At 52.8% G+C, this 24,507-nt stretch overlaps 4 protein-coding genes across 4 annotated transcripts; 1 reads left to right on the forward strand and 3 right to left on the reverse strand.

Annotated features, from left to right (window-relative positions):
* Positions 1-60: 60 nt before the first annotated feature.
* Positions 61-13,284, reverse strand: JN550_001095 (uncharacterized protein; the record flags this gene model as incomplete). The annotated part of the gene is made up of 4 exons (XM_049309264.1): positions 61-525; positions 579-7,408; positions 7,472-12,901; positions 12,981-13,284. The coding sequence occupies 4 exons, from the start codon at positions 13,282-13,284 to the stop codon at positions 61-63; spliced, it is 13,029 nt and encodes a 4,342-aa protein (XP_049177001.1).
* A 1,499-nt stretch (positions 13,285-14,783) lies between these two features.
* On the reverse strand, positions 14,784-16,780 carry JN550_001096 (uncharacterized protein; the record flags this gene model as incomplete). Its single annotated transcript, XM_049309275.1, has 2 exons — positions 14,784-15,199; positions 15,262-16,780. The coding sequence occupies 2 exons, from the start codon at positions 16,778-16,780 to the stop codon at positions 14,784-14,786; spliced, it is 1,935 nt and encodes a 644-aa protein (XP_049177002.1).
* Positions 16,781-19,058: 2,278 nt separating this feature from the next.
* Positions 19,059-20,246, forward strand: JN550_001097 (uncharacterized protein; the record flags this gene model as incomplete). Its single annotated transcript, XM_049309286.1, has 4 exons — positions 19,059-19,526; positions 19,575-20,061; positions 20,117-20,128; positions 20,182-20,246. The coding sequence occupies 4 exons, from the start codon at positions 19,059-19,061 to the stop codon at positions 20,244-20,246; spliced, it is 1,032 nt and encodes a 343-aa protein (XP_049177003.1).
* A 532-nt stretch (positions 20,247-20,778) lies between these two features.
* JN550_001098 (uncharacterized protein) lies at positions 20,779-24,117 on the reverse strand (the record flags this gene model as incomplete). The annotated part of the gene is made up of 3 exons (XM_049309297.1): positions 20,779-21,941; positions 22,167-23,878; positions 23,930-24,117. The coding sequence occupies 3 exons, from the start codon at positions 24,115-24,117 to the stop codon at positions 20,779-20,781; spliced, it is 3,063 nt and encodes a 1,020-aa protein (XP_049177004.1).
* Positions 24,118-24,507: the final 390 nt, after the last annotated feature.

Genomic DNA, 24,507 nt, shown 5'->3' on the forward strand with positions numbered 1-24,507 from the left:
TCACGGTCTACAATTCTGTACACTAACACCCAAGTGGTCTGTACACTTGGAAGACCCCCTCTAGGCAGCCTCGGTTGGCGCCTCGTCTTCCATCAACTGCTCGGCTTCGTTCAGCTTGGTACCAATGTCCTTCGTCTTTGCAATGAGCTCTCTGCCCTGCGCAACGAGCAAGATCTTCTCTGCATTGGCTGGTAAGCCGAGGTACGTAGGCGGTTCACGCTCTGGCAGCTTGTTGATCCAGTCATTGAACTGCTGGAGTGTAGTACCGCTGGGGACTTCGAGCCCTTCTTCGGTCTCGGTGCTTTCGACAAGCTTGTGCCCATCTTCGAAGGCAGCCGGCTGCAGGACCTTGTACACCAGATCTGTGAGGATATTGAAATCACCCTCATCGTCAATCTTGCCACCGTAGGACTCGCGAACCAAGTAGCAGATCATATCCCAGGGGATATTCTGCGGTGCGATATGGCTGCGAGTCTGGGCAGCCCATTCAATCCAAGTGTCGATGACAAAGGCTGAGCATTCATACTATCCATCATGTTAGTGTTTGGTCGAGTGACGACAGATGATTGGGAACTTACATCAGCATCGTTGAACTCCCAGAAGCCCTTCCATCCAAGCTTGGGCGCATATCGCAGGCGCTCTTGGACCACAGCGTGCAAGAACGACAGCAGTAGGTAGAGCCTCTTTCTCTCGCCAGGATCCTTGGCAGCTCTGGTAGAGGCTGAGCTCATGGTGTCCTTCATATTGGCCTTGACACCTGCAGGCTGCTCATTCATGAGGATTCTGGAGGCTCTCAAGAAATTGATAGGGATCTTGTCGCTCGCCTCCATGGACAAGAAAAGACGGAAGCCAGGTAGCGGCTTGAGCGATTCCATGACCTTCTCCACGGATTGAAGCCAATCTGGGGTAAGATGCACGTTCTTGATAAGCACCCAGTTTCCGTTGGCCCCAGCGTCGCTGACAGCTTTGCTAGCTATCTCTTGGGACTGTTTGGAACCCATGGCGATACTGGTGCATTTGACACGCTCGCGCTCGACCAAGCTGTCGACCTTGTAGCTTGCGTCAAAGCCTGGACTGGAGATTAACGAAATCGGGGTTGTTGCCGAGGCTCTGTCCATGGTCTGCTTGAGGTCTTCTGTGACATCGAAAAAGTCGCTTCCCAGGACGCTCGTAACGAAGCGCTCTGCAGCGGGGAGGAAACGATCAAGACGGAACAACTTGACGATGAGAAGTGAGAGCAGACCCTGGTCAAACAGCTTCATGTTGGGATCACCGATCTGTGGCACAAATTTCTCAGCCTGCTCTTCAGTCAAGAACGTGTCCCATGCGGCAGCCGGCACCTGGTCGAGTTTGTCTCCAAGAACCCTAACCTCCCTCGCTCTAGCGAAAACTTCGTCTTTGGCGTCAACGTCTGTAGAAAGGTCTTGACCTTCTACCTTTGTGTCCAGGATGACATCGATCAAGCTTTTGTCCATGTCGTACAAAGTAGGCGGTAGAGCTTGCACAAGAAGCAGGGCAAACGTGACGAGGTCCTGCTGCAAAAGACCAACTGCAGTGCGCTTGAACGTGGTCACGAAAAGGTCCTGAACAATGATCCTCCGACGGTTTTCGAAGTTTTGCCTTGATTCATTTGCCAAGTTCTTGTTGTCATGCAGTACAGAGTGGAAAATGTCCAAGAAATATTGGAGAGAGAATTGGTAGAAACGACCTTGTCGGCCAAGGTTGTGTAGTTGATCGAGCACGGCAAATATGGCACCACAGGATTTGGCAACAACTGTGTACTGGCTTGTGGTCTGCTCCACCTCAGCCATAGCACCTTCCGTGTCGCTCATCTTGGCGGCGATCTCGGCAGCTTCTTTCTTGAGTCTCTCGAGCGTGGCGATGATGGTATCGTCTTCGAGGATGTTACCGCGCGAGTTATTCAAAGCTTGCAGAAGATCATTCTCAAGCCGGCGCAAGATAACCTTGAACTCGCCTTGAGACTTGATGAGGTTTGACCGTTTCTCGTCGACATCAGGCCTTTCAGACTTGAGTACTTCGTTAAGCGACTGGGTCTGTAAACTGCTCTGGGTCACAGTGAAATTGACAAAGGTCGTTCGACTGCAGATATCCGGAGGGAATGCGGCGGATGGATCTCTCGTGGATAGGAAAAGCTTGAAAGATGGCGAAAAGTCGATTTGCTGCTTTCCAAGCTGAATAAGAACTCGGCCACCAGTTCTCTGGTATTCTTTGTTCAGAACGTGGTTCAGAAGAGGATCCAGATGCTCTGCATCTTGAATCAAGATGGGATTGCCAAAGCGGATAGCGCTTTCGAGTTGTTTGGCAAAGTTACCATCCAGGAAGCTCGTCACGGTGAGACGGCGCTCCTTAGACTCCTTTTGCAAGAAGTCGGTTATGCGGCCAGACGGGTCAATGATGAGAGGGTATCGATTGAAACGATTAAGGATGATGGCATTCTCGGTGCAAAGATCATCAACCGGTAGACCGTTTGCTTGCCAACCTAGCCGATCGTCCGGGGTCGAGAGATATTCCGTGATGGGATTTGGCTGCTTGAATTTCACGCCAGACATATCCAGCTGGTGCAACCAATCCTCCATCAAAGACTTGCGGAAAGTCTGGTCGTACAAACCGCTGTAGGCCAAGAAAGCAGCGGCGACCAAGACGTCTCCAACCAAGGTAGCGATTTGGGTTTCGAACCCTCTGCTTGACTCTTCCCATCGAACTCTCTCCGAGGAAAGACTGCCTAAGAGGTTCTTGCTGCGTTCAACCTTTTCGTTCACTTGCTTGAGTAGTGTTTTGGTTTTATCGATATCACCAGAAAGGACCTGGTACTCTTGCTGGTATTCTTCTAATTCCTTAGCGAGCTGTTGGACTTTGGCTTCGACAGTTGCAGCCTCTTGCTGGGTCACCTTCGCAGTTGCCCCTAGATCTGTGATCTCCTGCGTCAGCGGGCCCATCTTGTCAAGGATCTCCGCGTATTTGACCTGAGCTTCGATCCACAAAACTAGGGGTCCGCAGGCTTTGCTGGCTTTATTGACATTCTCGAAATTGAACTTCGGGTCGTTGATGTATGTTTCTTTGATCAATTTGCGGATAGGCTTGGTAAGCATAGTGTGAGTGTCATAACCTGAAACCTTGGAGGTGAGTTGGTCGTCTCGAATGCCCTGCTTCACCACACCCCAGTCTGCTGGGCCGGTAGTCTTGTGTAGCATGATGCAAACCGCCTGCATAGTAGTTCTGACAGGTACTGGTGGATTGTTCATAGCCCGAACTTCGGAGAGCTGCTGCTTCTTGATGTTGTCAACGGCCTCCCGTGCTGATGCAACTGCTGGCAGAGCTGTTTCGATTTCTTCCTGTACTGCTCTCTGCCGCTCTTCAATAGCTTTTGTCTGTTGTGCGAGCTTCACCTTGAGCTCCTCGGATATTCGCGTATCATCCTCGTTCTGCCTAGATTTTGAGATAATCTGGTCCATCTTCTCACGACCCAACTTCTCTTTGGCCTGCAGTTCTTGTCGTGTTTTCTCGAGACTGTGTTGCATCCTGTCGACTTCTTGTGCCGTATCTCTAATCTTCTCCAGACCAACATTCAAATGGCGTTGCTGTTCCTCAAGATCCTCACGCTTCTGACCGTACAGTTTCGTGAACTGTGCCACGAAATCTAAGAAATGACGTGGTGTCAGGAAGGTGATCTTGTTCTGTTGCACACGCAGCTTGGAGTTAAAGCGGTGCATGGAATCGTGAATGTAGACCATCGAGTTGACAATGGTGTCTCTGTGCGTTGCAGGCAAACTTAAACCACGATAAGCCACAGGAATGGAGTTGGGCGCGGTAAAGTCAGCTTTGTCGAGGTCAACAGATGCCGTCAACTCGCTCGCAACCTGGAAGAAGGCCTGGTCAGACCAGTCTCCCATCCAGTTCAACACGCAACGGTTGAAAAGGGCGGGACTAGTGGCCGCTTTAGAAGAGAGACCCTCCTCAGGAGGATTCATGGTGAACACCACGTGCAGATTCTTGACAATCTGTCCTGTGAACCACTTGTAAAGTTCTTCCTCCGACTCCAGTGGGAGACCTTCTCTCTGAGCACCTTCCTTGCAAGCGGTCATCAGCGTAGCGAAATCGTCTCCCTCGAACAGTCCAGGCACCTCTGCATTGGCAAGTAGGGTGTTCATTCTCTCGAGGAAACCGGAGTCCAGGACATTTGCCTCGTCCATGATGAAGCAAATTTTCTCGCCCTTGCATCCTGTACGGCGAAGGACATCTCTCAGGTCGTCATCAAAGTCGGCAGCCGAGTATTTACCGTGTACTTTGATCTGGAAAACCTTCATACCGTTCATCCACGCCACGAATCTTGAAAGCGTTGTTTTGCCACTACCACTGACACCAATCAGGATCAAATGACCCTGTGGCTGGCGGAAGACTCGGTCGATGCGTAGAACATGTTCGAGAACCTCATTGAATAGGATCAAGGGAACGTCAACCTCTTCCTCACAGAAAGTCTTGAGACGAGCCTTGACAAACTCTCGCAATTCTTCTCGCTCGACCGGGACGTAGTGCTTCGACAGCCAGTTCGAGAAGAGGATGGGCCCACCGATAGCCTTCTCCTCATTAATGTTGGGGAAGTATTCCATGGCAATGCGCTTGACGGCATCGGCGGTCCATCGTCGTTCATCCTCGGAAACGAGACGATCTTGGAAGAGGCGCAGCGCCTCGTGTGCCCAGATGCGAACAATGCCTTCTACAGACAAGTTCTCAAGTGGCTTGATTGCCTCATATACACCACGAACCCACCTGGTCAACTCACGAGGACTGTATACATAGTGAGGCTGGATCTTTGCGGTGAACCTCTGTTGGGACTCGAGATAGAATCGGACCATGGCTTGGGTGAGCTGATCAGAGTGTGGGCGCAAAGACGGTACGATCTTCAGAACCGCATTATTGAAAGTACCGTAGATCTGGTTGAGAGAGATCTCGCCAGGATAATCTACCATGATGAGTGGCGCGTGTCGAAGGAATCTCAGGGTGAGTGGTGTACGGCCGGCATCAGTAGGCGGGTTGCAAGCTCCGACGAATTGGATCTTGTCAAGAGTGACCCATCGCTTCTCTTTTGTTCTCCAGAAGCCGTTATGTTCAACCAATTGCCGTATGAAGGAGATGGCGCGTTGAGTGCCGTACTTGTCAGGAGCAGGCAAGTTGATCTCGTCACAGAAGACCACCAGCCACTTACCACTTTGCTTTGGAGTAAGAATGGCACCACCGGGCTGCTTGTGTTCATCGCAATATTGGTCAAGAGTCTTGATGAGCAAGTCAGGCGTGGTCGCACTGGAGAAGTTGAGACCGACGACCTCCATGTTGGGTAACTTGCGAAGTGCACTGAACAGCGTCATTGTCTTACCCGAACCGGGAGGACCGCAAAGCATGAGGGGCTTGTGCTCGGCGAGCCAAGAGTAAAGCACATCTTCATGACGAACAGTGTCAAGAGTGGGGATAACCACGTCGGTTTGAGTGATGGAGTGCGTGTTGACTTCAATGGTAGGAACTTCATTCTGCCAAGGTATCCATTCAGCTTGGGGAAGGGATACGGCAAAGTCGATCAAGGAGCTCGACTCATCCAATGGCGGTGAGCCAAAGTTCGCTCGAGCCGCAATTCTTTCTCCGAAGGTCTTGCGATCAGTCAGAGGGCAATCACCAGTTAGGGACCAAACCAGAGCGAGTAGCAGTCTCTTGGCAGTGTAGTCTTCAACCTGCTGAGCATCCAATGGAAAGTCGCTGTGTTGGGCATTATACTCAATGATGTTGCGAATGGATTTGTTCAGGAGGGAGAATAAGGTTGTGAGAACTCGAGTAGTTGTGAACTCCATGATGTGGTTGAAGGCCTGTGCTTCCTTAAGCGCAGCCAGGAGGAACCTGTCCGTGGTGAGGAAATCATGTAATAGATCGGCGACCTGCTTTTGAACATCGAGGGCTTGTGCGGCGGTCGTATCGATTACTATATCCTCGTCCAAGTCCTCGAAAGCAGCGCTGCGAAGCCCGTCAAGATAGTGTGAGACCATCATGTCAGGGTTGACAACATCTTCGCTGAACCATACCATACCACATCGACTGACAGTGGCAAGCGTAGCATACTTCAGGGTTTCGACCTCAAACATGACTCGAACATTTGATGGGAGGTTCAAACGCTCACCATTAGGCAGAGTAAGCAGCTTGTTGTCGTCTAGCACGGAGTTCAAGTTCTCAACCCACTCGGGGTCAACGTCACCATCGAACACAATCCAGTGGCGCTTCTTGTCCTCACCACGGAGGTTATCGACGATCGTACGCAGAATGGCCGTGAATAGACCGTCGGTCCATTCGCGTGTAGTTGGATCGAGCGTTCCATAGAGAGCCTCCTTGGACATGACCTTGGAGTCAATAATATGGCAAACACCTTGGACCTTTTCAACGCTTTGGAGAGCATCGAGAAGCAGTCTCCAGGCTGCAGACTTTCCGGATCCAGAGTTTCCGACCATCATGACACCGTGATGAATATTTTGGATCTGGCATAACTGAAGGACCTTGGTCATCCACGTGTCGCTGACAACTAGATGTCGTTCTTTGGCTAATCGTCGAATAGCCTCTTCCAGTTCCGCCAAGTCACGAGGTACGTATTCGACGCCAGGGAAGCAATCTGCCTCCACATCCACTAGAATCTCCGTATCGCTTTGGATCAATTTAGGCGCAATCGTCTCACGAACGCTCTGAACGATAATCTCAGGCTCTACGACATCCTCGGCGCCAATATTGCCGCCGGTAACCGCTAGTCGAGACCGTTTTAGACCACCTGAGCTGACAAGGACACTCTTCAAAGCACGGAGTCCGAAGTCGTAATGTGCTTGCTTCGAGAGTCTTGCTGAACATTTGTCGAAGAACGGCACCACTTGTTTTGAGAGCTGTTTGGCTTGCTTGAAACCCTGCGAGTACAGCATGACCTCGGCGATAAGCTCCTTGTCTGGCTTTGACATAGCAACACTTCGGAAAAGCTTCTTGAGGTTGTCCGGTAGGTTGGAACGACCGGCATAACCGGGGTTCATGGTAATGAAGATTCCACTGTTCGTGTTGACCAGAATAGGGCCCGAGTCTTTCTTCAAGATAATCTTAGACTCATGCTTTAGGCCAAGCTGGATGTCCTGAATTTGCTGGGATACAGCTGATAGGATTCGCTCCTCAAGTCGATTGAACTCATCGAAACAACCCCACGCTCCGACCTGACAGATACCAAGGAAGATACGGCCCATGGCACCATCATCAAATGTGTCGTCACAGCAGAAGACCAGAGTGAAACGACCGAGTTCCACACCAAGGGCCTTGACGGATTCGGTTTTTCCGGTACCAGCAGGGCCGTATGGCGAGCCACCGAGTCTCTGGCACAGACCTTGGGTCAAGGTCAGGAAACATCTATCTGTCAGAGGCGTGCGAACAAGTCTGTCCGGAATACCAAGATACTCAAAGCCATAGTTGAGGGTGGCGTTCGCCATCTTGATTTGAAGCCGGTCGATGAACTCTCCTTCAGGCACGTATGCGTAGCGCATCTGGATAAGCCAGAGGTAGTGACTGGGGGAGTTGGCGTTGGCTTTGATCAACTTCTCGATCAAATCACGTTGGTGGACGTAGTTTGTGATAAGAGCTTCGCACTTCTTTCTCTGAATGACCTCGAGATCACCAAGCACCGTCTCAGCCAGAAGCTCCAAAAGTTGGACTTCCTGGTCATACACAGACTGGAGGTTCTTGCCACCTTCATTCAGGGACTTCTCAACCGCCGTAGTCCAGACCACTTGGGTGGCAAGAACCATGACCTGGCTAGGATACTGCTCGATGTATGAGTTTAAGGAGGCTTGATCAATCTTCTCAGCGTTGAAAATAGGCGTGAAAGCCTCTACAGCTTCAGCTAGCAGTTCCGCGAGTGTGGCCTTCATGCCAGTTTCGAGCAGTGAAAGCCAATCATTGATCCTGGGCACTTTGACGAGCGAGATTTCCTTTTTCAAGGTAACAACCTCGCCTTCCTTGGACGTAAATCCGGAAATGATGCCATTGTCGTCCATGATGAGACTGTTGATACCTGCAAACATCTTCTTGAAGTGCTTTGTGATGCGCATGGTATCGTTGCTGTTTCCGATCATCTCCAGGAGATCCTCGTTTCCTACGAAGTAAAACCGAGGGAATGAAGCTCTCTCCTTCTCGAGATACTGTTCGAGTCCGCTTGCGACAGCGCCTAGACCTTCAAGCACCTTCTCAAGGTTGCTTTGGATGTCTCGGATACGTAGAACTTCAAGAACCATGGGCTTCTTAGTGACTGCCTTCATGATATTGTTGAATGAGCCGTTGTGCTTTTGGAATCTCTGGGATTCATGAGGGAGCAGGTGCTTGATGTCGGCGTTGCCGGTGAAGACTCCCTCAAGGTATACCCATTTCTGCTGGACCTTCTGGAAGACATCGAGCAGTACACCGAGTTCGTTCATTCTAGCTTCCCAGCTGGCAGCCTCCTGTTCAAAGGCCTTGTAGTGGGGCGAAATCTTCATGCCTTGAAGATTGTTCAGGTTCTCGCCAGACTTGGTGTTCATGTCATCGTAACATTCAGAGCGAATAAGGCGGCACTTGTTTTGGTAGTTCGTGAGGTCCAAGGAGTAGTTTTCCCAAGTCTCCTTGATCTCCTTCAAAGATCTTTCGAGCGCCATTTCCCCGACAGCTTGCTGGATAACACCGCGGATGATGACTTCACTGGCAACAAGGTTGAGGTCCCACACATCTCTGAGAGTCGTAGAAACCTGCGAGTAGCGTTTGCCAGGCTTGAGTTCTTTCCATATCTTTTCCCAATGACGTTCCTTGATGGCGTCGGATTTGAGGTCGCTCAAAATGCTGTTGGCTTTCAGATATTGACGAAGGATAGTCTGGATATGGTCGAATGCAGCATATTGACGCATTCTACTCGGCATGTCCTTCGTCATCTTGATCAAGCCATCAATGGACGTACGAATCTTCCTGGGCTGGACGCTCGGCCACAGCGTTTCGCCAAGCTCATTGAGACTGTTCCAAATGGTCGACAAGGCCGCCCATACCGACTGAAAGTCGTGGACTTCCTCCAGAATTATGCCAAGAGACGTCTCCTGGCTTGCAGGAAGGTCGAGAGCTTCTTTGGCCTTGGCGACCATTTCAAATTCTTCTTGCAGCTTGTTGATGCGGGACTCGAAGGACTTGAGTGTGCTGGCTGCAACCTCAGGAGCAATGGTGCCAGACACGGGCTTCTCTTCGTTCCACTGGTTTGCAATCTCGGCAATCTTACCTGTGACGACCTGGTCCTCGGCCGTGATCTTCGCTTTGAGAGCATCTGTCTGGTCTTCCACAATTCTCGATTTTCTAGCCAAAAGATCATTGAGGGCATCCCACTGAGAGTCAATTTGTTGGATGTCAAGCCAGTCGTTGGGGAATTGGTAGCGGTTACGCTGGAGCATCTGTTGACCCTGTCGGAAGACCTCGACCTCGGGTGCCCAGATCTTGACATTACGCTTGCACGATTGGACGATGGTTATGAACTGGACGGCCTGAGCAGTTGACGTTGCCTCAAGAGTCTGCCCCTCAAGATCTTTACGGGCTTTCTCGATCTCGGCGTGAATGTCTCTCATGCGGCCGCCCAATCTGCTACCAAACTTCATCAAGATCTCATGCTGCCACTGATCGTACTTGGCATTCACTTTGGTCTGAACTTGCTCGTAATCGATGGTGATGCGACCAAACGATCTGCTGACTTCAGTGGTGTCAAAAGTTGCACGAGACTTGCGGATCTCTTGGAGCAACTGCAGCCACTTGGAAAGTTCCTCTCCAAGCAACTCATACACCTGTTCTGACTGCAAGTCCCAGAGAGATTGAAATTGCAACCACTTTTCGACATATTCACCGATGTGCGAGATCTTCTTCTCCACGGAGACGTAGACGGTGGTCAGCATATCAGTGCAGTCTGCGGGAAGATCCGTGAACCGAACCTCCTCAGCAGCGGCAGTGCCCAGAGAAAGAGTCATCTGGTATCGTGAAGCTTTGATCTTGGGTAGATTGCAAACAACCCCGAGCCAGTCGTGGAGCTGGGAGAACCAGCTGGCTCTGGCATACTCCAAAGGAGGGTCGAGATAGATCACTTGGTTCCTCATGGTAATCTCATGCACCAGGTTCTTCAGAGTTGGCGCATCTGATTTCAAGGGTTCACCGGAGGGCGCCAGTGCTTTGCGGCGGAAAATATCATCGGTGGAGCTGGGGTTCTCATCTTCGAATGCTTCAATCCAGCTGGTGATTGCTTGCTGGAGGCGAACAAGTAGGGTTGTCTTGATACGCTCATTCATTTGCTCCACCCAAAACCCCAGGTTCACGTACTGCTCCAGGTTCAGCTGGTCAACAGCGGCCTGTATTGTTTGCAGCCGTGTCTCGAACTCATTCGCCTCGTAGGGGCAGGTCCCAAGCTCCTTCAAAGCCTTCTGAATAGTCGCATGAATCGTGGCCAGAGCAACGGTCTTGGACTGAAGAAGTGATGCGGCAGTAGCGAAGTCACGGACAAACTGAACATGCTTGCTGCCAGCAGTGTTTCTGCCCAGAGACTGCTCGAAAGTGCCATTCGGGAGGTGTTGTCTCATGTGTACGTCCCAGGCATCAAGGAAAGATGACCATTTTAAGGGTACGCCCCTTTCGATCAGGTTGTGCACGTCATGCTGGTAGCCACTGAGGAGAATGGAGACTTCGGCCATCTCGGTTATCTGTCTCGACGTTTGTGTGTAAGTTCTAACGCTCTCCATGAGACTGACGGCAAAAGGATACACTCGCTTGGCATCCTTGGCTGTGTTCGATACCGAGTGAGGAACATTGAAGTTCTGCCAACCAAGATTGCGGGTCTCCTTGAAGAGGGTGATGATCTGGGCATCAAAGTTGACAGCAAGATCCAGGGCATTGTTCGCGGACCTGATCTTGTTGATGTTGAACAGTCGGCCCGAGATGGTGATGTTCTTTCTCTGAACGTCTTCGATCCAGGCTTTATAGATTGTCTGCGTGTTGAGCTTCTTTCTGAACAGGTCACTCTCTGTCTGCAACTTCTGTCCCTCTGTGTGATGAATCCACTCAGAGCCAAGGATGTCTTCAACTTTGCCCATGTACCCATCCAGTTGCCGCTCAATCTGTCGCGCCCAAATGATGGCGCCAGAAACAGGGGGGAGATCGTGCAGCTGGGCCATGGCGTGAGCCTCAGAATGACCATACTGCTGCTTGAACCGCTCGTGGAGTGCAGAGATAGCTTGCTTGACATTCTCGATAAGCTGGTTTTGGTACTCAGCAATCGCTCCTCGGATCTTGGGACGAACGAAGAGGGCATTGAACTGGGAAAAGACGCGGAACATCTCGTTGGCGTTCTTTGCGGTCGCCAGGCGGTCACGTAGACGAGCAATGATAGAGTTCTCCACGCGAGTAGTTCGTTCATTGTAGGTGTTTTCAGCTCGGGCCCATCGCTGAGTGCCCTCATCGGAGACGTCAAGCAGGTCCACGTTTTTCAGCGAATCCCACGCTTGCTTAACCTCCTCAACGGCGTCAACATCACCGAGCTCCTCGCCCAGGGGGGCGCCGTTCACAGCGGACTCGGCCCCGTCCACGTTCGCCTTGGGGCCAAGAACGATGACGATAGTCCGTTGCAGCTGCTCGTGGTTTTCGCGAAATGTGGCGATATACTTCAGCCGTGCCTGCAGGTCGCTATGACGGGGGCTGATCTTGATGGGAATGAACTTTTCTTGGCGCCTTCGCGTAGTCTCGCGCGCAATGTTGGTGAACTCCTTGATCTGGGCATCCCAACCTTGGAAGATCTCATCTGCGGTGCTCATGAGAGTTTTGAAGTCGTCATATTCGAGGTTCACCAGGTCGGTACCGGGTAGAAGGCGGTGCATTACCTCCTTCAGGTCAGCCGAAATGGCCTCGACAAGATCCAGGGTTCTTTTGATGGGGTAGTTGCTGAATCTCATCTTCCTGTTCATGTGGCCGAAGATCTGGACAATGGCGTCGTTGACCTTTGTCAATGACGTAGCAGAGAGTAGCTCATCAAGGGGGAAGTCCCGCATGAGCTGGTTGTACTTCTGCACAGTTTCCATGGCTTCCTTCAAGCCAGTATCAGAAGAGAAACTGACGGTGGCCTGGAAACGCTTGGCGTGCTTCAGTATCTCCAACGTTAACATGACACCCTCACTCCTCAGTTGGACCTCGATGCCCTCGAGAGCGGATTCCATGGACAGCCAAAAGTTGATCTCCTGGGTTGCCGTCCTCGTCACGGGATCTCTGGTCAGCTTCGTGATACCCTGGATCGCTTTGATCCAGTTGTTGACGCTTGTCTGTAAGCTATTCATGAAGGTACTGTCGGACAGGAGGGTCGGGGGTATCATATCAATCGAGGGCTTGGCACCCTGAGCAGCGGCATTCTCCAGGGCAGACTGGACGACGGGGTGGAAGGGCAGAAGGAGCTCGGGTATCTCGACATTCTGCTGCAGGTGTAGCAAACTCAAGGCGAGCTCGGTCATGCGCTTCTTGGTGACGGGAATGCCCGTCTTGGCGTCGACATCTGTGCGATTTCTGGCGCCGTTGACCGACTGGGAGGACTTGGTGTTGGCATCGAAGTAGGGAGCCAAGGCATTATGAACAATAGTATGTAGAATCTCGAAGGGCGAAGCGGAAGGTCCTTGGTCGGCAACAACATTACTGAGAGAGGCGGCACCGGGCAACGTCTGGATTTGAATCTGAGAAGTCAAGGGTAGGGAGGGGTCGATGGCCTGAGGGCGCTTGAGGAGGGCGAGGTAGGCGGCGGTCGTGGGTGACGCAGAGATCTCGCTCGTGACGGAATATGTGTATACAGGAGGGACTATAGCGGTACGCGATGAGTACAGTTGCAGGTTTCCCAGAGGAAGCTGGAAAGGGGGAGCGGGAGAGAAGCTGCATACCGTTGTCAACAGGGCCGTCGGGCACCTCGGGCGTTGGCACGACCTCCTTCTGGATGTAGAGAGCTACCTGCGAATCGGTCGCAAAGCGAGTACATCTCTGGACTGTGTCGGCGTAGTTTGCGGGCGACAGAGGGTTCCCGTCTTTCTCCAAGTCCTCGCGGCTCGCCCCAAGGGCTATCGTCACGACGGCGGCCAGGTACTGCACGATCTTCTCGGGTTCGATGGCGGCAAAGGAGGTCGGGGAGGGAATGCCATTAGCAAGGGGCTCCTGCGGCGACAACGGGGAGGCCACAGTGTCCATCATGGCGGCGATGGACGGAGAAGGGAGAGCAGAGGGGGTCGGAAGAGGCTAAGGCGTCGTCGGGCCTGGCATCGGTGGCATGAAGCTTCGGTGCGAATGGTCGAGAGTACCACTCCTCGGCATCAAGACGGGGGGTGAAGGAGTGCGTGTAGGGAGTTGAGGCGCAACAGGTAGACAAAGACAAAACAAGCAGAAACAAAATGAGTGTGGAGTCTGAGCTGGTTCTATCCTCGTGCGTCGATGGCGCAGGAGGGCGATAGCTGTTGTTGTCGTCGCCGTTTGGTGGACTTGCCGGCACCTTTGTCAATAAAGCAGCAGGTTGTGTCTGGAGTTTCGGTATCACAGGGTCGCCGAATAATGTTTTACCAGACCCCCGACACGCGAAGCAGCAGTTCGCGACTGGCAGCATTGAGTACCACAGTACCACCCAACTAGCTGCTGGAATCCCACCTAAAAGAGTACTACAGTACCTACCTAGGTACCTAGTTAGAGCCAGGGGGGTGCCGGCAGGGGTGCGTGGCAGGGCGTGTGCTGGGCGGGCCAAGGGGGCAACTTGACTTGTTGCTTGGGAACTCCTACATAGTACAGCAGGCAGTAGGCTTGCAGAACTGCGCGGTCGTCAACCCCTGACACCATGCAGAGCTGCCCATTGGCCGACCTGTCGGCAACGTCAATGCTTCCCGAGCTTGCCTTGCAGGGAACAGCCCGTTATCCACGACCACTTATGTATGGGCTAGGTAAAAACTAAAGCACATCGAGAAAGGCTGCTAAAACATCTGTCCAGTGCCGACAGACCAGCTCCCCCCGGCGTCTAGTTAAACACACCACCGTCGACGTACAGAATGACCCCGAAATCAAAGCCAGGGCCTATTACAGTACGATGCGTCTATCGCCCTGTGTGGTAGGCATACGCATGCATGCCAGCTACGCGGGCACGTCTTGTTCCCAAGTCTTTGGGATCGGGCATGCGAATGTGCATACATGCCAATGTATAGCCCTCAAATCAGCCCGTCCGTACCTAGAATCATGCACACATTCCAGCGCAGCATGACGTAAGCTGGAGATTAGCCACCCGTACATGCAGTACATAACAGGAGAGTAGAATAGGTGGTATCTGCTGACAGACTGTCCAACATTGGCGAACAGGAACAGGGCCGGTCTTGACTAGATATCCCCGTGCACAACAGAGGGATGGCCTGGAGTTACTTTCTTGTATGTCTCAGGTTTTGCTATAACGTTTTCCTGTAGTTGCTAATGCCGACCATTGCTCATATCTACCATAAAGCCCCCCTTTTTGTAACCTAAGCAGAGTAACTCCTTTCCTGCCGGCACTATGAATGACCCCTTTTCGCTATATCCATGGCCATAACCCTCCTCCAAAAGACAAATCACAGCTCATCCGTAACGCCGCCGCTGTTCCATTGCAAATGAGCATAACGCCAACTCCTGTCTGGCCAGCCTCGGCTTGGTCAAATGACACGCCCGGGGTCCGTTCGAGGCAACTAATTGCTCGCTCCGCTGGCGTTGCCGTTTCCATCGCTCGGATCAGTCAGTTTCTGCCTCTGAACCATGACCCGCTCGTTGCAAATATCAATAAACATTTCAAACTTTTCGATCATCTTGTCCTTTTCTCGGAGCTTCTCCTTGAGTTCCTCGATCTCCTTCTTGCTGTCCTCTCGAAGCTGCTCTAGCTCGTTCTTGGCCATCTGTAACTGCCGGCGCAAATCAGAGCGGATCCGCTCCTCTGGCGTGGGAGCCGGCTTGCTGTAGATGGCTGGGCGTTCGTCCGCAATACCAGCTTCCACTTTCTGAGGATTGCGGTTGATTGCCGCACGTGCGTTGTAGATATCCCTGGGCAATAGGGGCACGTGGGGGTTCTGTTGCTGCAGTATTTCCAGCGTCTGCGTGACGCCAATGCCTGATTTTTTTTGGGGTTAACAAAACTATCCATCCAGGTTCCACGTACTTTCTCGAACTTACCGGCCTCCTTTAGCTGCTTGACGGACGCCACCATCTTGCTATCCAGCTTCCTCGCCGCCGGGTGCAGTAGAGGACTTTCGCTTGGCCCATGGTTGTGCTGGAGATGAACAGGATCTGGCCGGTAGCGAATAGTCCACTGCGTCCTCTGCTCGATCGCAAAGAAGCCAAATTGGCAGTTGCACTTGCGAGACGATGTTTTGCGCTTCCTGGCCTCCGGGCTGACACGGCTCGGCGGCTTCCCAGCACGGTCACACACGAACAAGACCTTCTTCAGACCCGGCACAGTCTTCTTTGATCTGCCAATCACCACAGCATAACCCACTGACGTGCAGTACGCTAGCACCTCCTTGTGGACGGCTTCGAGGCTCGCGTAGCTGCCTCCTTCAGGTGGTGCCGACATCATATTCCCCATGGGCGTTCGCGGGACATACGGGGTACCCTCCAGGAGCTTCGGCGAAAGATGGCCATCCACATCTCCTGATTCTTCTTGACTGTCTACTTCCATCTCGTCGCCACTGTGCGGGTCGCTAGGTTGAGCGCCAGGTTCGGACTTGGGCAGTGCATTTTGGCTCTGAGGCGGCTGAACCTGTTGCGGTGCTGGATGTGGTTGCGGTTGGAGAGGTGCGTGTTGTTGGTGGACTTGAACAGGCACAGGTGGGGGTCCTTGTGGGTGTGCCTGGGGATGCGCCTGCTGGTGCGCCTGGTGGGCTTGCTGATGCGCCTGCGGATGTGCCTGCTGATGTGCCTGTTGATGTGCCTGTTGATGGGGAGTTTGGTGTGGCTGTGGGTGCGGTGGGTGGCGTGCTTGCGGGCGAGGAGTTTGAGTCATCAAGTTTGGATCGTTCGGCTGGTGCACCTGCTGCGGCTGTTGTAACTGCTGCACGGGCTGCTGCTGTTGTTGCTGCTGCTGTATGGGCTGGACCTGTTGAGGCATCTGGTGCATCTGCTGTAGGGGCTGGACCTGCTGCACGGGTTGCGGAACTTGTTGCGGTACTTGCTGGGGCATTGGCTGGTTCATCTGTGTAATGTAGGCCATCTGGTTCGGTGACTGCTGCATATGCCGTTGTTGGCCAGCCCTTTGACGAGACGCCGCCACGGCTGAGGCCGTGTGTGCCTGGCCAGAGCCATGCCTTGCGTTGCCATTCGGTATGTTATGGACGCCGGGTACGGGGGATGGAGTGGTCGAGAAGAGCGGCGGTGGGTATGTCCCTTGTGGTGGCTGCTGGGGTGTATAGTGCTGAGGCTGACCGTAGGGCGACTGGTGTTGCTGCTGCTGTTGTTGCTGTTGTTGTTGTTGCTGCTGCTGCTGCTGCTGCTGCTGCTGTTGCTGTTGCTGCTGTTGTTGCTGCTGCTGTTGCTGTTGTTGCGGCGTCGGTGACGGCTTGGGCGGTGTCGCGGAGTGAGATGATGGAAATCCACGTCCTCGCAGGCTACCGTTCGGCTGCGGGAAACTGAGGCCGGGCACCTGGTGTGTGTTCGAGTTGTGGGCGTTGGTCCCCGTCTGACCCAAGGCCGACATACTCGACACGACACGGACACGGGAGGAAGAAAGAGAGGCGAAGGGGTGGCAAGCAAAGCAGCAGCGACAACAGACGACTGTCGGAGGTGGTCTGGAAACGTAGAGGGCACTGACGCTGGGGATGCGATGTCAGTGTCAACCCTGGCGGGTGGGCAAGCAGTCGAGTGTGGGAGGCGTAGGTATATCACGATCTTTCACACGGGTGTGTGCTGAATGAGATTTGGCAGAAACTGACAGGACGGACGGGGCTTCTGCGAGATGGCGGATGGGGAAGAACGTCGGGATCAACGGGGCTAGGACTGGGCTGCTGGGGCTGGGGGGTGTGAATGGACGTGTCCAAGCTGGAGGTGTCCTGCGGCCTCCAGCCTGGAACCAGCCAACGACCAACTAAGCTACTGCCTGCTGGCCTACTCTAGGCACGCTAAACTTCTAGGGGGATGGCATACAACAGCAAGTTAATGCCTGGGATGATGCCTGGGATGCCTGGCCCCCCGCTGGAACCTAAGCCAATGCCGCCTTTGTGGTCAGCTAGTCCTCGTCAGGGATAACGTCCTCTCTGATCGCCGTCAAGGGCGGTGATGCTAGGACCAGCCGAGAACGACTGCAACTTAACTGTGGTATAAAAACGGTCGGGATTCTAGAATGCCAACTTGTTGTCAATAGCCCACCCACCTTCGAGGAAATTGCTGCTTCAAGGTTTGGGATCCTTCCCTTCGTACTTTGTAGGTCCAGTCCCGAGGTCCATTCCATAAGGTTCGGGCACAGGCGGATGTTTGGTCGGGCCGCAAGGCCTTTGGAATCCTGACGGCAGGTAGGTAGCTAACTGCAGTGATGTCCAACCACTCAATTGATTCGCCGTCTTTGCGTGCCCTCGGCCTATTAGGAAGTTGACCGGCCATTGCCAATCTCGAACAATTCTGCGAGCGCTATTCATGGAGAACCGACGGTGGCTCAGCTATACTGGACGCAAGTCACACACGTACTTGGCTGGTTTCCAAAAATACTCCAAGCAGTGGGTCATGCACTGCTTATAATATAGTTAGTGGGTACCTGACTACATACTCCAAATGCCACATCTCTTCATACAGTGGCCATAAAATCCCAACTTGGATATCCGTCATGGGATCGGAGATTGTTCATCGTGGAAGTCCTATATCACGCGTGCAATTCTAGACCTCGCGTTGCCCCGTACGCTCTATCCTGGATGGCAGTCACCTGGCTCGATGGACTGCGCTGCAGGCTTACCATACCATAGCATACCCAGCTCCCTGCGGTGCGGCACAGTAAGAGCGGCCATACTGTGGACCAACACGGAATCTTCGGCAGAGGGTCGCTGTTGTATAATCCGTTAGATAGCCCGGGATACATCCTCGCCGTAGGCGTATGCAGCATTCAATTGACACCTGAACATACTTTTTTTACCCGTACAGATACTCTCAATCCTACAATATCCACCTGAGCGACCTGACGGGCTGCTCCTTAAGGCCCTCCATCTCCAGCAGCTCTAGGTCTTAGACACCTGATCGAGATCTTCGGGGGTGTCACGAGCAAGACAGCCAGCTCCATCAATTCAGTGGGTAGGCGCGTTACTTCAGACGCACTGGTACCATTAGCATCGGCTCGTGTACATACGATTCTGTGCAGCTGCTTGATTTATATTGATTGCTACGTCTCCTTCGGCATGTCCCTCTCTGCGACGTCCAGCTCGTGAGATACTGCCTTCGGCGGCGACTGATTTAATCCTTCCGTCACTTACCTTGACTCTGATTCCTGATGTTTCGTTGGAGATGAGTGAAGACCACTGGAATTACTCGGACTTGCGAACCCTAAACCGACTAATTGGACATATTTCATCCGGTTCTTCAACCTAAGTACAAGTGAATGCAGAAACCCTTTTTCGTCAAGGATTGGCTGCCTTCGGTGACTGGCCTGCCAGGTGGTTGGTTTGTGATTGCTCATTCTCAGCCAGCCGTGTGTGAGAGCTGCACCGCTACCACGTCGTACTGGTTTGAGGCAGGGACGAGTGGGAAACAAACATCCAGATCTTTGATATCAAACTCGCCCGCTACTGTCACAGATCTCTCAGTACGTTTGTCAGAAACATACGTCCTCGGGATTGATGGACCGCTACCTGAGAGCGATTCGCGCCCACTTCTCTATCACTCGCCGACGCCGAAGGCAACTCGCAGCCCTACTACCCACACGCCAGATGATCTGACAGTCACCACTGATCCCGAGGCTGGCACTCATTTCGCTCCCGCTCAACCCGGTCGTCAATATGAGGGCAGAGACTCTGAATCAGTTCTACGACTGGGGTAAGACCTTCCAGCGAGGCCGAGAGCAGGTCATCAGATCGATCAAAGCCAAGCGCCGGGCGGATCCCACATCGGAGCCGTACGAACCCCACTATCACCACCAGCACCGCTCCTCGAAGCCCCGCTTCGCCGCTCCCGCTGCTGGCAAGGATGCCGCATCCAGTATAGCAACGCTCCCAGCGTGTCTATATGAGATTCCGTCCGCTGCCGCCCGGGGCTACGGCCTGCGGTCCAGTTCCCGCCGCCTCTCATTCCTGTCCCTCGCTCCAGAACTTCGCAACATGGTTTATCAGTACTTCGTTCACTACCCCGGCTCCCGGGAGCTCTTCGACTCCTACTATATCCAGAGGGAGAAGCGGAAGAAAAACCCCACGGATTCAGCTGCCAAGGGCAAGCAAGCGCAGCAGCTGGCCGGCAGATCCAAGTCGAAAGTCAGTATCGTGTTGCACACGCCGACAATTTTACTCTTGTGCAAACAGATCACCCGGGAGGCTCTGACTATCCTTCGAGCCCGTGTACTTGTCATCGACCGTATTCCACCGTGGGTCATTGGTGAGACCTTGCCGCTACCGATCTCGAGCTTCATCACAAAAGCAACACTACAAAGCGTCAGGTACGTCGAGCTCCGGTTGAGCCTCGGGGAGGGCACGAGCGGCAGCGGTCGGGTCTGGTCTAAGGTGCTGACCGACTTTCTCAAATGCCTGGACAACCACAACCTCGTCAAGTTCAAGGTCGTCTTTAAGCTCAAGGATATCCACAACTGGCCGCTCTGGTTTAACGAGCTATGTTACTATGAGCTGATCATGAACAAGGCAAGTCTATCTAGTGTTATCGCTCGGACGATGCTAACAGGACAGCAGTTTCGTCGCTGGGAGCACGACACCGCCAAGAGGGGAAACCTGATAGATTTCGAACGGTGGATCATCGACAGGTTCTTTGCCTATAAGCACAGCGAGCAGTATCGGAGTAAGTCATCGGTTCTTCTCCACAAAACGTAAACATATTGACGAACAAATACCAGACCCTCTCATCTGTCAGTACCCCAAAGGTGATGTGTGGACTGGCAGCATACTTGAATACGTATAGCTGGATCCACGGCCAAGAAGTCCTTCCTCGGTGGGTTCGGCTGTTTACGCGCAACTGGTGGTTGATATGGAGAGTTTCTCCTTCTCTCACCGGATCATGATGACACGGCCGGGAAAATGATACCCCAGGCGTTTTGGTGTTTTACAAGCGTTTATATCATTCAATTGTCAGCTCTTATTTTGATTGTTAGCACAGCCTTGGCACATCGAACACATGTACCACAGGCACAATAGTGATAAAAGCGTTGCATTTAAATTACCTAGCGATTGTTCCGCATGGCGAGTTATGTCACTCAAAATCAAGTACTTCAGCGATTCTTAAGGGGGACTGGTGGGTACCGAGTTCAAGTGTGTTTTGGAACGTGGCACGGCACAATGTGCCCAGGCACTTTTGTGCGCTTTCTATATGCAAATGGTATCTCGTGCTCCTATATCACCCATCCCTTGTGCCTGCATGCTTCCCAGAAGCTTCCATAGGCCGGTTTTACCCTGTCGCATGCGATACGCCCCAAGTTGCAAAATCAGGATCCCTCCCCAGATTACTCCTGAATCATTACAGCTCCACCCTTCCAATACCCAGCCCATTTGTGTGTTCCCACTACTCCTCGTCCATCTGCTTTCTCTTTCCCGGCCTGCGGGTCCTGCCCTCCCCCTCAACAAAGTGGCCCTTCTCGATCTGGTGCTGCCGCAGATTGTCTGGGCGGTTCTTGTACGCGCTGACGCAGCCCGGGTACGGGCACTTGTAGATCTTGGGCGGGTTCGCCGAGTGCTGTAGTTTCTTGTGCTTGGCCATGGACCCCTTGAACCATTGCGGGTCGCCCTTGGGGCGGTAGCCGCAGATGTCGCAGCACGAGTCGGCTTCGACCTTCTGCTGCTGCGTAGAGGCCGGCGTGCTGCCCTCGGCCGGTGCACCCTCATCTACCTGGCCTTGGGGCTCGTCAGCTGTCGTGAAGGCCGACGTTTGAGCTTCTGCAAGGTAGTTTTGGTCCTTTGGCTCAGGAGAGATTTTCGGTTGTGATTCGGCGTCCACGTGGCTTAAAAGGCTTGCTGGATCAATAGTTCGGTGATGGGACGGAGCTGGCATCTTAGCCGGCGATGCAATTGTACCTGGTGTTGGTTCTGACGGTGCCTCAACAGTCTCCCCCAGAGAAGGATCCATGGGGAGAATGAAATCATCTGCGAAATTCCTAGTATCGAAGTCTTTTAAAAATTCGGCCAGAGGGTCCGAAGCATCATTGGTATCTACTGAGAAGGTGGGACTTGAATGCTGTTGGCCGATAGTTTCATTGACAGCCACTTGGGGCTGGACACTATCCTGGGCCTGGGCCTGAATTAAAGACTCAACCAAGGAAATACCAAGGACTTGGTACTTCTGCCTTGGGTTGTAGCCTTGCTGTGCGTATATGTTGTCGCAGAAGCTTCTGACTTGTGGGACATAGTCGTCAAAAAGCTGAGACGAGTCGAGTGTCGCTTTACCGGCCTGGAGCAGTTCGAGTTCAAATCGCCTGATGGTAGTGATTTGGCCTGCCGTCACTCGTTGATCAGCACTTTTCAGTCGTCTGATCAGAGTTTCACTCTGGTCAGCAGAGCTGAACTTCTGCCTGAGCATCTGGACGATATAAGTCGCTGCAACTGAGAACGCATCCGCAGAATGCTGTGTGCCTGGCACATCTGCTGACAAGTGCTCTGACCAGAGATCGGACGTGAGAACCTCGATAGGTCGATTATCGGTCGTACTGTTCATAACTGAAAACTCAAGATCTGATCTGACGTTAGCTTCGGTTGCTGGAGTAATCTGACTTTAATGAAATAAACCAGGGGCCATTCGCTGCACAATAAGATTCAAATACTTGTGATGTATTGGTTGGTGTTACCCCCATGTTGGTTATTCAAGTTTCATCATTGCTATACCGGCTATATTGGCGTAACGTGAAAAGTGCCCGCATGTGGGAGCGATGGAATCGGAGGAGAAAGAAATCGACCTACCATCAAGGAAATTCAGGCCTTCGCCTACCAGGGGATCGACAGTGTAATTGGATCTTGAGTCGAAACGGAGTTCCGGATTCTTGCCTTTTGAGCTAGAAGATCGGTTCAAGGCTGCTTGAGCAGCTTGGGCTTTGTTCGAGTCTCTCGGTTCCCAGAGCGCAGCAACCGTTGTTTGATACATATCACGGTCTCTAGCGGACAAGAACCCTCGGTATGCTATCGCTTGTTGAAAGAGCCTATAGGAGCGGGCTGACGTTTCTTCTTCGTGAATAACAATAGAGAACGCATAGATAAGATGGATGAAGCAGAGGTAGTCCAATGGGTCCGTTGGGTCGACTCCATTGAGTATCCTCCGAAGACTCGCAAGACCTTTGAGGCTCACCTCTCTACTTGAGAGAGCTTCCAGGCGACGAGCTAGAGCGTTGTTGACGTTTTTGACATTTGGAACCGTGTACGCCATCTGTGCCCTCAGCGCCTCCGAAGTATGGGCGACCAGCGTTTTCGTGTCTGACGCGCTCTCGTCTTGTACGTCGGATGCCAAGTGATTTCCAGTGAATAGAACATTGACTTCCGTATCCATAGTTGATGACCACGAGTAGTTGTCTTTCGGGTCGAAAGAGAATAAGAGAGGGTCGCTGCCCCAGATCCTCGGTACCGGAAGATCACCCGGCAACTCGGAAATGTTGTCCAGTATATAGTTGTCGTCTAAACTGGGGAGCCCTGGGGTTTCAGATGGAATAGCCTCATTGAACCCAGTGCTCCATCCGGGGTTGGAAGAAGGGAGGTGATAATCCTTCGGAAACTTGCAACTATTTTCACGAGACAATGTACCGGGATCCGTTCCATCGGCGCTGAACGGAGTGATGGGCGAGGCCAAGGTGGTATCAATCGCTGAGGCGTTCGTCCAAATTCCAGATCCAGCACTCAGAGGAGATATGATACCTTGAGAACTGTTCGTAGATCGTAAAGAAGAGCTCGGTGATAAATACTTGGTTCTCGGCACTTTTCGAGGTCGATCGAGGTTGGTATCAACGGCGAGTGAGGGCCGGCTACCGTTATTTGCTTGTAGTTGCTGCAAGTTGCCACGAGATGGCGCTTCCGGTGGCCGCAGGGTAGTGAACTCGCTATAAAGTGAATTGCCGTTTTGGCTGGATGGTTGTTGAGGAGGCTCAGGGCGTGATTCGTAGTTGACAGAATCAAGCTCCACTGGAAACATAGGTGCGGCGTCCATCTCTAGGATTTCAGTGCCACTGATCTCAGGCTCTAATGGCAGCTGAGCCTCTGATGGGGCCTCTGGCTCTTCTCCGATGTCGAGAGAATCGTAACTTGGCGGTTCCATCCCAAACTCCTCTTGATCGACCTCAAAGGCGTCATCTTTCCGTGACTTGTGGCCCAGTGTAGAGAAGAAGGTCTTCGCGGCATTGATGATCCGACGCCTCTTGGTTGGCTGACCAAGACAACACTTGCACCTCCCATCGTTGAACTTCTCGACCCTCATGCACTCATAACAAACGTATTCCCCAGATTCCAAATGCTGGCACTCGTGGAGGTGACTCAGCATACTCTCGTGATCGGTGAACTGCTCTCCGCATCGTATTAATGGGCACCTCAGTCTATCATTGGGGGCCATCCGCACGGATCTGTTTCGCTTGACTGCTGCCCAAACTATGAATCTCTGCTTTGCGCAGTCATCTCCAATCGTCTGACGGGTCCTACCGAGTTCAGCTGGCGGTTCTCTCGCAGGAGCAGTGAACGATACTTACACGCACGACACGGATGTGGACGACCTCGACTCGGATCTCAGGCTCGACCTCGACTGTCTTCTCAACTCTACTGAATTACGAAGGCGTTGTGTCACGCGCCGTGTTGTCGAGACTTCTCGCTCGTAGATTGAAGTGTCGGTGTTGGCCGAACCAACACCAACAGCGCCGGAGCTCTTCTTGAACTCCATCGTCACCTGGACTGTGGACAAAACGCAATGGAGCAAACAACAGGTCTACAAGAACGGATGCAGTTACAAGTGGCAAATCATCATGGGCTTCACCACGCCTCCACGACTAAAAGTATTTGGAAGGCATCCCAACGCTGCCTCGAGAGAATGACGAGGGTCAAGCTCACTTAGGACTGACGGGTTACATGGGTGCGTGCCGTAGGACTTTTGGACGGCGCTCCGCTCTAATTGGTAGGTTGCCTCAACCCGCAGTGCCGGAGTCGCGAAGGATTGAGCACCGACGGGGCTTGGGGGCGGGATCTTACTCGGTAAGGTACGACAGGCAACAAGGCTGAATCTGCGGGTCAATATGCCTCGAGCCATGTGGACAAAGCCTGCTGAGAGGGCGAA

This window comes from Neoarthrinium moseri, assembly GCF_022829205.1.
Source record: "Neoarthrinium moseri strain CBS 164.80 chromosome Unknown scaffold2_Wmoseri_CBS_16480, whole genome shotgun sequence".
NCBI lineage: Eukaryota > Fungi > Ascomycota > Sordariomycetes > Amphisphaeriales > Apiosporaceae > Neoarthrinium > Neoarthrinium moseri.